Below are 14,433 nucleotides of genomic sequence, written 5' to 3' on the forward strand. Positions count from 1 at the left end.
TCAGTCATAGTTCAATTTCTTTTGTCACTTGTTGGAGTCTATATGCTAATAGTGTGTTTAGAATGATAACATCTGTATTTATATTAATAATGGTCACGTTTTCTCTTCATAAAATTTCTTATTAATTTTCATTTTAGTTTGATTTAATAACATGAATTAAAGCAACTTCAATAATTTTATGCTGGAATAATTACTTCTTAAAGAATTAGGTAAAACTTAGTTTTGAACCCATCTGGTCCTGATGTCTTTTTAAAAGTAAACTTTTTACCTATTTAAAAATTTAATTTAACCTGACTAATAGCACATAAAACGAGTCAGTTGGCACCCAGCAATAAGAAAATACAGTAAAATATTACTTGTGTCATTGAAGAAATCATCTTGGAATTAAAGCAAATGCTGAAACAGTGTTACTGTGGTGTGTGCACTATAGCTAGCAATGCATTCTGCTTGTTGAGTTAAAGTTCACCTTATCCAGAAGGTGACATTTCACCCACTGTTACTACATAGAATCTTAATTTAGTGAGGTCTTTGAAAGTGATGGGCTCTTTAGTCATAGCTTTAAGTATTACAGTAAAAATGGATCACATGTTCTACATAATCTTGCCTCACTAAAGTAAATGGTTCTCTTCCGTGTTGAAATTCATTGATATATTATCATTACTATATCCTGATTATTAGAGCTGACATTTGTTATTCAGTCAACCTTCATTCTTATTTGTAATATTTACCAAAGCTGAAAAATTACTGCATACTTGAATACTACTTTAAGCTGAAACTATAGGAATTCAGGAGTATTAAATATTTGGTAGTTCTTTTTGAAACATACACCTATGTATACATTTTTGCTGTGACTTTTTATTTTACAACATAACATTCAGACTTGAAGTGCCTATGTAAAGGATCCTACTGCACTTTTCTATGTACATGGAATGTTTTTCACAAATTAAAATGCAGGAAGGGTGGTGAAATGAATGAATGTGTGAAATGGGAGTGTCACGTTGCCCTTTTCTCCAGCTGTTATGTCCCCAACAATCCTAACCCTCATCCCTTATTCCATCTATTTTTAGCTTTTCCAGCACAGTTCTGTGTCACTTGGTGGTAGCAATTCAAGGTGAGAATGTCTAAATTATCCCCAATTCCTTTCTTATTTTGCATCGATTCCTCCAAATTCTACATGATACTTGATTTCTCACAGTTGATTCACCCACCACTTCCAACGGTGATGTGATTTTCCTAGGTGCAGTTCTATACCTTATTTTCCAGCTGGATAATTTCTGCTGTTACACTTGATTCACTATCCAACCAACAGCACCAGGGCTTGTGGACATTACAGACCCTGTGCTTGATTGGACGTCTGTCTCTTATGAAGGCCCTGTCTCCTGCCCTGAAAACTGGCACCACGCTGCCCCACCTGCCATCTGTAGGTGTGAAAGTGTACCCCTGTCCTCACACCACAGAGGGGGTCGTGTGCCCCTGCCTCCAACGCTCCACAGATTCCTCTGAAAACCTAACCATGGATGTAGAGTGACAGGGGCCAGAGGACCCAACCCCATTCAGGAAGGCCTTACAATTACAGTTTCACCTCAAACTCTTATGCTGTAATAATATATGGAATAATAATTCTTTCTTCCCCACAATTAATATGAATGAAAATGATTACACAATGAAATGCTTTGTTTACTCAGTGTTCACAGGTGATCACCATCTCAACATGAATAGTAAAGCTTGATATATTATCTAGTGTTAGTGTAGTTGTTTTGTCTGAAAAACAGTTTGTTTAAAATCATTCCTCAAAGTCACGTTCAGTTTCCTTTCCTGCCAGAGGTCAAGACTTTAAGGAAATTATTTACTGCAGGTAACATGTCAAGAGGGACGAGTCCAAAGTCAAAGTGAGATTCTAGGTAACCGCTTTGCAACGCGGCCGTCAGTGAGTTGCAATGCTGATCTTCCCCTCTGGAGATCTGAATCTTGTCTGGCTGTTCTGACATCAAGCTGGGCTAAGAGCTGAGGTCTTCACAAGCTGTCTCAGTGCTCGTTTGCCAGTGAAGATGTGTGTGTGTGTGTGTTTCCTAATGTGTGCTTCAGGCAGGTCCAGGCAACTCAGAAGTCTCTATTTTCATCAGTTAAAAACAATAGCTAAGGTTGGAGCGGAAGAGGGATGAGTAGGCAGAGCGTAGAGGATTTTAGCATTTAGCGAAAACATTCTGTGACTCGCTGATGGTGGATACATGTTCAAACGCACAGAACGCTCAGTACCAAGAGTGAAGCCTAACACAGGCCGCGCATGCTGGGTGATGTTGCCGTGTCGACGGAGGTTCGTAAGTTGTAACAAAGGTCCCGCTCAGCGGGGCCACGTTGATCATCGGGGAGACTGTGCATCTGTGGGACGGGGGTCTAGGGGAAATCTCTGTACTTTCCCCTCAATTTTGCTATGAACCTAAGACTACCCTACAAAAATAAATTCTTTAAAAATGAAAATATAAAATAACCCCCAGCTATGAGCACTTTTGACTTCACAGCAAAGCAGTGGCAGACAGCTACATTCCCCTTTAGAGTCTCGTAGAAGACAGGGTGGCCCCAACAGTGAGTGTGGAGGAAGGACGGAGACCACAAAAGGATTTTATGAAGTTTCCCTTCTAACAGACGAATGGAGCTTAAGAATATTCAGTTCACGGACTGAGCTGTTAGCTCGTTCTGGTTTAACAGAGTCAGCCCATAAATATCCCCTTTAATGCCACTTCCCTTTTCTGTTTTCACTGATTGCCCTTTTTTACCAATCTCTGTCCCTTTGCTCACGTACTCACCCAAGGCAATGTGAGAGCATAACTGTGCTGATACCTTATCTGATGAAAATGCACACTTGATCTGCACTATAAAATGTGAATGAACATGAAGAAGACGATTGGATTGGTGCTGATTTCTGATTTTTCAGGAAGATGACATTCATCATTATTCATGATGTGGAACCTACATTTTCCAACCTGACAGTATCAGGCCAATGAAATATGCATCCAAGGCATAGTAGGAAGCCTGAAAAAAATTAAAAACACATTGTGTCAATCCTGGTCACTGAAAAGATGGATATTTCTGCATTAAGAAATGTGTATGTGTCAAGGACTTGAAGTTATGCTTATCCAGAAAGATACCCATAATTAGCCATTTATTAAAAACAAAGTAAAATAAAGTTCTCTCTCTAGGGTAAGATTTTATAATTTTTAAAAAGTTTTTATTTTTCTCAGTTACACTTGACCAAAACTTCAAGATTGAAGTATACAAATGTAAAGCTTTAAAAGAAAACAGTTGCCCGTTGCCCATTTCGGAGGTAACTGTATTGAACTTATACATTTCTACTTTATTCTCTTATTTACACTTGAGGTGCTTGTAATGTTATTTTTTATTTAACGCTAGACGTTATCTGTTGCACGCTTAAGATGGAATGTGAGTATTTAGCCATTGCATTCCACTGTCCCATGTATTTCACTAACACACTCCCAGTGCACTTACATAATAATGCTTATATAAATATTAAATGTCACTTGGAAACAAGCCAAGTTCATAAATGCATACTAAGCTAAAAACTGAAGAAAAAAAATGGGGACTTTGCATGGGATTGCCTTGAATATGGAAAAGCAGGAGAGAAATGATTTCCTCACAGTGTTATGTCTGGGGATCCATGACATAGCATCTCCCTCATTTATTTAACAATGCTGTATTTGTTTGTTGAAATTAAATCGAAACCAGTTGATCTTTGTATATTACTTTGTATATATGCTATTCCATACTAAACTCACTTAATAACTCACCTGGTTATGTCTCATGTAATAGTGCCCATAGGCTCTTAAGGATTTTCTGTGTTCAAAATCACGTTACCTCTGAATAATGTCAGTTTCATTTCTTCTTTCAATTTTTATGGTTTTTATTAGCTCTTTTCTTGCCTTATTTCAGTAAGATCCGAAGAAAAATTAAGTAGAAATGAAATTGGACGCTCTTGCCTCATTTCTGGTCTCAAGAACGGTTTCAGTAATTCATAGTTAATGCCATGACGCTTCTCATACATTTTTGTGTGTCCTCTTTACAATATCAAGGATACTCCTTTGTATACTCAGTTTTCTATGAGCTTTTATCAAATGAATGTAATCAAATGCTTCTTTGTATCTATTGAAATGATTATATAATTTTCTTCATTTTTAAAATTTTCTCCTTTCATGTGTGTGTCTGTATCTTCTCTGTTGCTCAGATTGGGCTATTGAAATGATTATATCATTTTCTTCATTTAAAAATTTTCTCCTTTCATGTGTGTGTCTGTTGCTCAGATTGGGCTACTTTTATTGTTCTGCCCTCAAGTTTACTGATTCTATCTTCTGTCAGTCTATCACCGGGCTCATCCAGCAAGGTTATTTATGTTATTGTATTTTTTAGTTCTATAATTTCATTTCCTTTTTATAATTTGTATTTCTTTCCTGAGATGTTGTAATTTTTCATTTGGTTCAAGATCATTTTTCATTTCTTGCTGAAATATTTTTAAGGTGGTTTTAAAACCCTTGTCAGATGATTCCGGTGTGTAATTCATCTAGTTTGTGTTACTTGATTATCTTTCTTCATTCAAATTAGGATTTTCCTGGGTCTTAGTGTGACATATGATTTTAATCCTGGCCATTTTGCTTATTTGTTAAGAGTCTCTGGTTCTTATTTACTTATTTTTCTTTTTAGCAAGACGTCACTGTTTAGCACACAGGTCCTCGCCTAATTCTGTGGGCCGTGGCTCCACTGACAATACGACATTTAGAACCATTTTGGTGCTAGTTGGGTCTGATTGATCCATCTGCGTCATCAGGCTCCCCCCACCCTGCCCGCCACCCCGTTCCCTGATGGTGCTAGAGGAGGGGAAGGGGCTTCCCCAGGTCGGGTCCCTGCTGCCACTAAGTGGATAAAGGGATGCTTCACCTAGCAGTGGGTGGACCACCCCTCTGTTGGGAAAGATCTGTGCTCTTCCTCCAGGCCTGGGAGCCCTAATCGGTTTCTTTTCTCTCCACCTTTCAGAGTTCTACTTGATTGTGTCTGGCACTTTTTTCAGTGTTTTAGTTGTACTTGATTGGGAGAGAGAACTTTATGCCATCTTGTAGGGACCAGAAATCATTCTAAACCATTTTGATAGTCAATTCTTTAATGACTTTATGGTGAGCATTTTTCTATGTGTTTAATAAATTATGTCCCCATGTTTACTAATTGCTTCTTCACTAATTATTCTTAATTCTTCTTAGTTTATGTGAGTTTTTAAATTATATATATATATATATATATATATATACTTCTATATTTTCCAGGTATGTTTGCTATAAATAATCCTCAGCTTTCTGAACTTCTTTTAATATTGCTTACATTTGTTGTGGTACAATATTTTGAGAAATTATCCATTATTTAACTGGTAGAAATAGACCTAGTAATTCTATAATTTAGGGAGTTGGGAGTTATTGATAATAGCTGTCTCCATCATTATTCTAAATTTTCAGGGAAAGGAAAAGAAAATATACAATGATATAGTGGGAAAATAATAACCATTTCGTTTTTGTAAAAGTGTTTGAGTGAATTGGAACAACTTTAATTAGAATTAGCACGCTGGTCAAATCTGCAGGGTAATTTATTCATAGATCCCCAAATAGTGCATCATGGATGCTCAATAAATATTTAGTAAATTAATAAATATAGTGGTTCGAGCACTACATCTTTCTGTAGACCTAACATAGACCATAAACTCACGAGAGCCTTGATAAATGTGGATGGAAGATGATGACGTCATGAGTGAACAGGGCCCACAGGATGATGGGAAGAGGAAGGATGTGGATGGCCGCATTCCTTCAGTGTTAGATCTTTCATCCCCTCCATCTGCCATAAAATGTTTCTGACCACTAGAGAAAACGTGAGACGTGGAAAAGACAACCCATTATTTCAAGGGTTTTCAATCGTACAAAAGTGTTTGCCAGCGTACTGATAATGGTATCATTTTTATTATGTTCTATGTTAGGTTCAGGTTCTTCGGAATGCCGGAGAAGAAGTGACCCTGACGGTCTCATTTTTTAAAAGAGCACCTGCTTTCCTCAAACTCCCACTGAACGAAGATTGTGCATGTAAGCATTTATGAAGATTAGGTAAAGTGCTCCCGTCACATTTACTTTCTAAGCCATTGTTTCCTGGCAGTAATTTATTTTTAAAGTTGGGATTCCTGCCTGAATGCAAACAGTTTTCTTTAATATCACAAAGCATTCAATTAACCCTTCTCCAAAGGGAATAGCTGTTGTTTGTGTTTCAGAATGTATTCACGTTTAGTTATTTTCCAACCTATAACTGGGGAAATATTATTTACTTTAAAAATAAATGTCATATCAAACATATACCTTTTGTATCTCTATTAAAATTTCATTCGTATTGTTTGATGAATATATATTCTCTAAGTAGAAAATAATATTCTCTTATTTGGCTACTGAACTTACTAAATAAGCATTTACACTTCATTTGTCCTGATGAGAATAGGGAGATTGCAGGAAGCCCCCGTCTCTGTGGAAATGTAATAATTTTCATAAGAGCTACTTAAAACTTTCTATATCTATTTTCATATTATGAAATGAAATGCATATTATAGTTTTTGCTAGAAGCAAAGAAGAATTATTTTTAACTGAGGCATAGTTTACATGAACTGAAATGCAAAGATCCTCAATGCTCAGTGGGATCAGCTCTGACAAACACTCACATTTGCTTAAGCCACATCCCTTTAGATCACAGAATGGTTCTGCTGTGCCTCTTCCAGTAAATAACATTCCCAGAAACAGCTACTGACTTAATTTCTTGTCATCAAGTATTAATGTAATCAAACTGTATTTATTCTTTTATGTCTGCTTCTTTCATTATGAACCGTCTCATGTTAACATATTTCAGGAGTTTATTTATTTACATTGCTGTATAGTATTCTACCGTATGAGTGTAGTAAAGTTTGGTAATGCATTCTTCTGCTGAGAGACAGCAGAACTGTTTCTGGTATTTTGCTATTGTAAATAAAGCTGCTATAAACATTCTCGTACAAGCCTTCTGGAAGTCATAGTATTTTGTGTCACTACTATAAGTACCTAGGAGTGGAGTTGCTGAGTCACAAGATGGATGTGTAATCAACTTGCTAACAAACTGCCAAATACATTTCTAAGGTGGGCGTGTATTTACAAACCCCCCACTGTCCACTCCAGTGGTGGATGAGAGAGGTCTGGCTTCTCTCCATTAATTCCAATATTTGATGGTCAAAAATTTCTTTAGCTATTCTCTTGAGTGTGTAGTGGTACCGAATTGTAGTTTTAATTTGCATTTCCCTGAAGACTAATGATGATTAGCTCCTGTGCTATTTGCATATTTTATTATCTATTTGCATATTTTATTTTGTAATGTGTCTGCTCACATCTTTTCCCCATTTTTCTGTTGGTATGCCTTTATATTATCACACTGAAGGAGTCGATAAGCCTGTTTATAGTAAGCTTTTTGTTAGCTATATGTGTTACAAACATTCTGTGCACGACTGTCTTTTTTACCTAAACGTGTGTCAAGTTTGCACAACTTTTTGATTTTGATAAGGTCTAATTTACCATTTTGTTGTTGTTGTTTTCGTTGTATATGCTTTTGGTTTTCTGCATCTTTTCTAAGAAATATTTGCCTATCCCAAGGTTGCAAGGATATCTGCCTACACCTTTGCAAGCAGCTTTATAGCGTTGACTTTTATGTTTAAGTTTATAATCTATCTTATATTAGTAACATTTTGGTTCCGAGGTAGGAATCAAGAATGAAGGAATCACTATCTTATTTCCACTAATGTATACGTCTATTCTTTCACCAAAACCACACTGTTGATTATTGCAGCTTTATAGTACTTTAAAAAGTCACCTAGGATAGGTTCTTCAACTTTGTGATACTTCAAGATCATTTGGCTATTCTAGATTCTTGGCATTACTGCATCCATTTTAAAATAGCACATCAATTTCTATTTAAAAAACTAGTATGATCTGGAATGTGACTGAGTTTATAGACAATTAATATAATTAACACCTTAACAATTTTAAACCTTTCATTCCACAAACATATCTTTCCATTTATTTATATTTTAATTTTTCTCGTCAATATTTTAATGTTTCCAGTGGGAAAATATTGCATATCTTACATTACATTTATTTTAAGCATTTTATGTTTTTGTTTTATTGTAAATAATATTTTAAAGATTTAATTTTCGAATTATCTGTTGCTAACACATAGAAACAATAACACATCACATTTTTATATATCAACATTCTGCAGCATAGTTTAATTTTCTTATTAACCAGTAAGATTTTTGTACTTTCTCTAAATTTTTCTACATATAAAGTTATGTCATCTGCAAATAATGTTTTGCTTGTTTCTTTCCAAGCTGTATTTCTTTTAATTCCTTTCTTTGCAGGGGAGGGGCGGGTCATCTATTGCAACAGCTCCGGCCTCTTGTAAAATGCTGAGTGAAGTGCTGAGTGCAGACGTCCTTCTCCTGCTCAGGATATTAGTGGGAAATCTTCCGGTTTTTTACCATTAAGTGTGGCATCAGCTGTGGGTGTTCATAGATGCCCTTTATTAGAATAGAATAGAGGTGCCTTTATATTACTGGGTTCCTGAGGATTTTTCTTTTCCTTTCTTTTTTTTTAATAGAAGTTAATGTTGAGTTGTGTCAAATATTTTTCCATCCATTGAGATATATTACATTTTTTCTTTTTTTTTATTCTGTTGATAGGGTGACTTTTTAAAAATTGATTTTGAATGCCAAATAAAGCTTGCTGCATTCCTAGGATAAACATCATGGTCATGGCCTATTTTTTTATGTATATTACACGTTTTAATTTGCTAATGTATTGCTATTTTTTAAAAAAATCTATGTGCATTAAAGATTTCCAGATGTACTTTTCTTTTCCTGTAGTGTTTTAGTGGGATTTTGGTACCAGGGTTATTATGTCTTTGTATAAGTTGTGAAGTAGTAACTCCTATTTCCAGAGAGAAATTGTTTAACAGAGATCATATCTCTTTCTTAAATGATGGAATAAATTCACCAGAGAAGCAATCTGATCCTAGAATTATCATTTTTGTTTTGTATGAATTAATTTCTTAAATGGATATAGGACTTTTTTGATATTCTCTTTTCTTCTTTTGTAAATTTGGGTTAGATTTTTTTCAATATTTTTGTTCATTTCAACTAAGTTGTCAATCTTTGCATGAAGTTATTCATCATATCTTTTCATTATCCTTTTAATATCTGTTGATTTGCAGTAATGCCTCCTCCTTCAGTCCTGATACTTATAATTTATATTTTCTCTCTTTTACTAGATCGTTTTTGCTATGGGTTTTATTAATCGTTCCAAAGAACTCATTTTTGTTTTGGTTAGTTCTGTGTTATTTTCAGTGTGCTGTTTCATTGCTTTTCACTTTTATTTTTATTATTTTCTGTCTTCTGTTTACTTTGTTTGCTCTTCCACTTCTAAAATCTTAAGACACAAGCATAGATCACTGAGTTTACATCTGCCTTCTTTTTGTGCTATAGTTAAGTCTTTAAATTGCAAAGGACTGCTGTCGATGCATTACAGAATTTGATATGCTATGTTTTCATTTTATTCAGTTCAAAATGCATATGAGTTTTAAAGTAATATGTGTGTCCATTAAAAATATTGTCTCATAAGAGAGAAATGCAGAGAAAACATCAAAAGAAAAAATACAAAGTATGAACTTCTTAAGATTTAAAGAGTGTGAAAACTATATCTAGGCTAGTATAGCAAAAAAGCCTGTTTCCCTTCTTAGCACCAGGAAAACTATAGAATTTCAGGGTCATAAAAGAGGAGAGCAGTGTCATTTTGGGGGTTTTTTTGAGCACGTCGGTTAATACATTAGGAGCGTAACCTGTGATGATGTTTGCATTTAAGCGTTGTATGTCAAATAAAAACTGGGAATCAATTACATTAATAGATCATATTTATCTACATTAACAACTCCAAAAATATAATGTTTACAGAAAAAGCAATGAATAGAAATCAAGAAACATGTATTTTAATCCTGACTGAAACAATTACTAAATTTTAAAATCTTAGAAAAATCACAAATCTTTAAGACATATATTACCATCTTTATTTTTTTTTATACAGCAGGTTTTTATTAGTTATTTTATACATATTAAACACTCATCTTTAAAAAACAGACATTGGTAGGTTTCTCATGAGGATCTAATACGAAGTGTTTTAGTTGCAAATTCACAAAATTAAATAGTGTCAATGGGGGTGCTTCCAATTACAGTATATACCAAGAACAGTTGTAAAGACAGAGCACTTACAAACTTTTTTTGCATCATAGAGTGTTATGGTAAATAAACATGGGATTTGCTAGTAGATAAGACATGATATTAAATAGAATTGTGTAGCCAAACAAAATCTTGCACCATTCTAAGTATGATTCATAAAATAGGACACTTTGGATAATAAAATGAAATAGTATTTTTTATATGGTTGCATATTTCCCTTAATAAAACCTTAATATTTATGAAATCAAAGATAAATATTTAGACGTAGAGAATGGACTTGAGGACACGGGGTGGGGGAGGGATAAGCTGGGACGAAGTGAGAGAATGGCATGGACATAGATACACTACCAAACGAAAAACAGATAGCTAGTGGGAAGCAGCCGCATAGCACAGGGAGATCAGCTCACTGCTTTGTGACCACCTAGAGGGGTGGGATAGGGAGGGTGGGAGGGAGACGCAAGAGGGAAGGGATATGGGGCTATATGTGTACGTATAGCTGATTCACTTTGTTATAAAGCGGAAACTAACACACACATTGTAAAGCAATTATACTCCAATAAAGTTGTTAAAAATAAATAAAAAGAAAAGAAAAGAAAAATATTTGCAGGTCTCTTTTGGGGCCACTTTAGGTTTTAATTTTTATTTTTGTTTACTTGCAAAACTCTGGCTTTGATATAAGCGAAATACAGTTTTATTTTACTACCTGGCTTACCTGATACCACTGAGCATACTGAAGTACGCAGTGTAGAAGGTGTCCATGTAGAACAAGTGGGCTTCTAACCAACGATGCTGTGACTCTTCCCGCAGGTGCACCGAGTGACCAGAGCAGTGGCACCTCCTCTCCCCTCTGCGACAGTGGCTTACACCTCAACTATCATCCCAACAACACAGTAAGAGGCCCAGGGCACAGTCCCCATTAATGAGGAGGGCACCCAAGAAAAATATATGTAGTTAGAGTTTGCACAAGCTGGTCCAGGACCCGGTTTCTCTGATATAATTGAAATCCTCGGCTGCTTTATTTTTTGAGAATTAGGATAATTCAGGGAGGAGAAAAATAAGTAGGTTTGTTATATTTTCCCCTCTCAGGTCTGTATTAAGCCCTTTGTAAGCTCTAGAGACGACTTGGAGAGGTCACGTGTAAAATCATACAATCATTTTATAACATTGCATATTATATGTAATTTCATGTTCTAAATAATTTGACATAATTTTTATCATTTTTCTTTTGAAACTATTTAGCTAAAAGTAGCCATATATCAGGGTTGCTTAGCAGTCTTCATGCACACCAGGGAATCAGTACAAAGGGAGAAAATCTGACCTCTACATTGTATAAAATGTGAGGAATATTAAACTATACATGTATTTAATAATCGATAAACTTGGCATGTTTGTTTTATAAAGTGTCCATTATTATTTTCCACCTGTACTTTGGAGTAAACAGGTTTTTTTTTCTTTTATAAATATTTTGAAACTCCTTGTATTTCACCCTTCAAAACATGTACACATTCTAAAGACAGAACGATTCCCTCTGGTTAAATGTGAGACTAACAATTTCCCCTGTGCTCACAAACGTGAAGAGAAGCGGAGCTCACTTTGTGTAGAATTTTATCTTTCTGTTCCATGTATTAGGATGTATGTGACGTGGAGCTTCCTCTGACTTGTGTGGTTCACTGTCCATTGGAAATTCTTGAGCTCACTGTGGCATTTTACTCCAGAGTCCTCCTGTGGACATCTGCAGGTCTCCGTGGCCCTCACCGTGCAGCACTGCTCAGCAGTAATCTCAGCTGAGTCCCACAGGCCTCCACGTCGTTTTCATTTGTTTGTTTTTTTGCTCTGAAAGAGGAACCCTTGGCAACATCAAAGGTTACCTCTACAGGTATAAACCAGCCCCGTCTGGGTGTACCTCACTGCCCTTCTCTTTTACTTTTGTTACCAGAGAAATAACTGTCACACAATAGTTAATACTTAAAATGCGGGATCTTCAGAAGATGGCAAGATCTGAGTGCCTTAATTTCCTGATGAGAGAACGCATATACACAACATCCGCTGAAAAACTCAAATGTTATTCAAAGATGTGTCTTTTGTATACATAAGGAAAAAACAAGCTTTTTATGAAACTTAAAATATATGTAATTTTAAACCGGCAGTAGTTGTCTTAACATTAAAACAATATAAGAAAATACAGACATTTTATTGACATAAACATGAAATGAAAACAATGGACAAAGATTTCCTGAGTGTCTGAGGGCTGTTTCATGGGAATATTCACTCTGCTCACAAATGCTTTGAAGTGCGCGATGAATCGCAAGCCCTCGTAACAACGTTTAATGCTTAGCAGATAGAAAGTATTTGCTAATTGAACTGCCTGGATTTTTGTCACCTACTAGTTCACTGTAAGCACAGTTCTGCCCCATCTTTCTCATTCTTGAATGAGCTCAGTCGTCGCTACTTTATTTCTTCTTTTTCTCCTCTGCCCATTTTTCGTGTTTTCACTACAATTCTTAATCTCAGTGATTCCCTCCTCCCTTTCTTATAGAATTCCATTAACAGCGAAATTAACCAATATACCTCTATTGCCAGCGAACAGGGATTTCCTGTGGTTTTCTATAAATGTCTTCTGATTATCTAAGGGTAAAATACCCCTCAGATGACAAGGGTGTGACATCAACACTGAAAGCACAGAAACACAACAGCACTGCTGAACGTTTGTTGTCTTTTCAGGACACGCTGTCCTGCTCTTCGTGGCCCGCGTCCCCGGGCCTGAGGTGGGAAAAGCGGTGGTGTGACCTCAGGCTGATCCCTCTGCTGCATTCCCGGTTCTCCCAGTACGTGCCCGGGACAGACCTGAGTCGGTGAGTTCATGTCAGCGGCCTCCGCTCGTCTGTTGATTGCATTTGAGACCTGGAGTGAGACTTGTAACCTGACATGCCTTACGGGTCTTACCATCAGGTTTCTAAAAGTAGGAAGACCCGCAGAAGAATAGCGTAATGTAGTAAAACGCACCTCACTGCAGGTGCTCGAGGCTTAGGTTTGGCTCAGTTCTCAGCCCTGCTGACCGAGCCCTGGTGACGGTCAGGTACCAGCTCCATCACCCCGTTGCCTCTGAGTCGGGGGTCAGCTCAGTGGTTGGCTCGGCTCTGCTGCCCCCAGGGAGGGTGGGCGGCAGGGACCAGCGGCCACCGCTTCACCGCTGCCGGGCAGCGCTGAAGGCTCAGCTGTCCACGGAGCTCGGCTGACGGAGGGCGGCGGAGGGAGCGGGGGCTGAGGGCAGTCGGCCGGCTCCCACCACCTCACCCCACCACCTCACCCCACCACCTCACCCCACCACCTCACCCCACCACCTCACCCCACCACCTCACCCCACCACCTCACCCCACCTGGGGGATGACGGGTGGGTTGGAGCCTGAGGTCCTGCTGGGCCAGAGCGGTCAGCATGGGAAGGGGGCAGAGGGCTGAGCAGCTCCATCTCGGGTCGCCTCACTCAGTCTAATGGCTGCAGGCGGGTAGGGAGCCTCAGCTCCCCGCTGGACCTCACGCTACCGGGACGGGGCGGGGGCTCAGAGCGCTGCTTGGTTCACGCGGGTGGGAATGGGCAGGGCAGCTTGCCGCTCGACGCCTTGAACACCAGCAGGCAGGGACGGGAGGACAGGGGCAAGACCAGCTGCTGCTCTGCCTGCTGGAACCCTGGGGGGAAGGGTGGAGGTGCCACTGACGTTGGGCCAGATTAGGGCAGGCCGCCAAAAAGGTGGAATGCTTCTAGCCCGCTGCTTTGCCAGCCTTTGCACTACCAGTACAGACGCTCCTGGAAGCACTTTCTTGTCTTGCTCTTGGTCATCCTGGATGGAGACCCCGGAGCACCCTGCCTAGGATACACAGGAGGCGACAGGGAAGTTCAGGAGACTGACCCCCAGTCACCTCTCAGCCCCACGGCCCCCGGCAGTCGCCTTACCCTTCTACCTTTCAGGAGCTGCCTGTGCTGGCCCTCGGGTCACGGTCAAGGTCCTTTAGTTGTATTAGGGAGCCCTTGGGAGGGGTAGGCTGCTCTCCCTTGCCCGGAATTGGAGGCTCACCGGTACTGATAGTCAGATATTTTTGTTACG

At 38.2% G+C, this 14,433-nt stretch overlaps 1 protein-coding gene across 1 annotated transcript in view; it reads left to right on the forward strand.

Annotated features, from left to right (window-relative positions):
• SNTG1 (syntrophin gamma 1) overlaps positions 1-14,433 on the forward strand; it is a 317,523-nt gene that overhangs the window by 198,905 nt on the left and 104,185 nt on the right. Inside the window, exons 8-10 of the mRNA XM_032610174.1 lie at positions 6,023-6,125; positions 11,141-11,223; positions 13,055-13,185. Coding sequence (XP_032466065.1) covers positions 6,023-6,125; positions 11,141-11,223; positions 13,055-13,185 — 317 coding nt within the window. The remainder of the gene's footprint in view (positions 1-6,022; positions 6,126-11,140; positions 11,224-13,054; positions 13,186-14,433) is intronic.

This window comes from Phocoena sinus, chromosome 17 (genome assembly GCF_008692025.1).
Source record: "Phocoena sinus isolate mPhoSin1 chromosome 17, mPhoSin1.pri, whole genome shotgun sequence".
Taxonomy (NCBI): Eukaryota; Metazoa; Chordata; class Mammalia; order Artiodactyla; family Phocoenidae; genus Phocoena; species Phocoena sinus.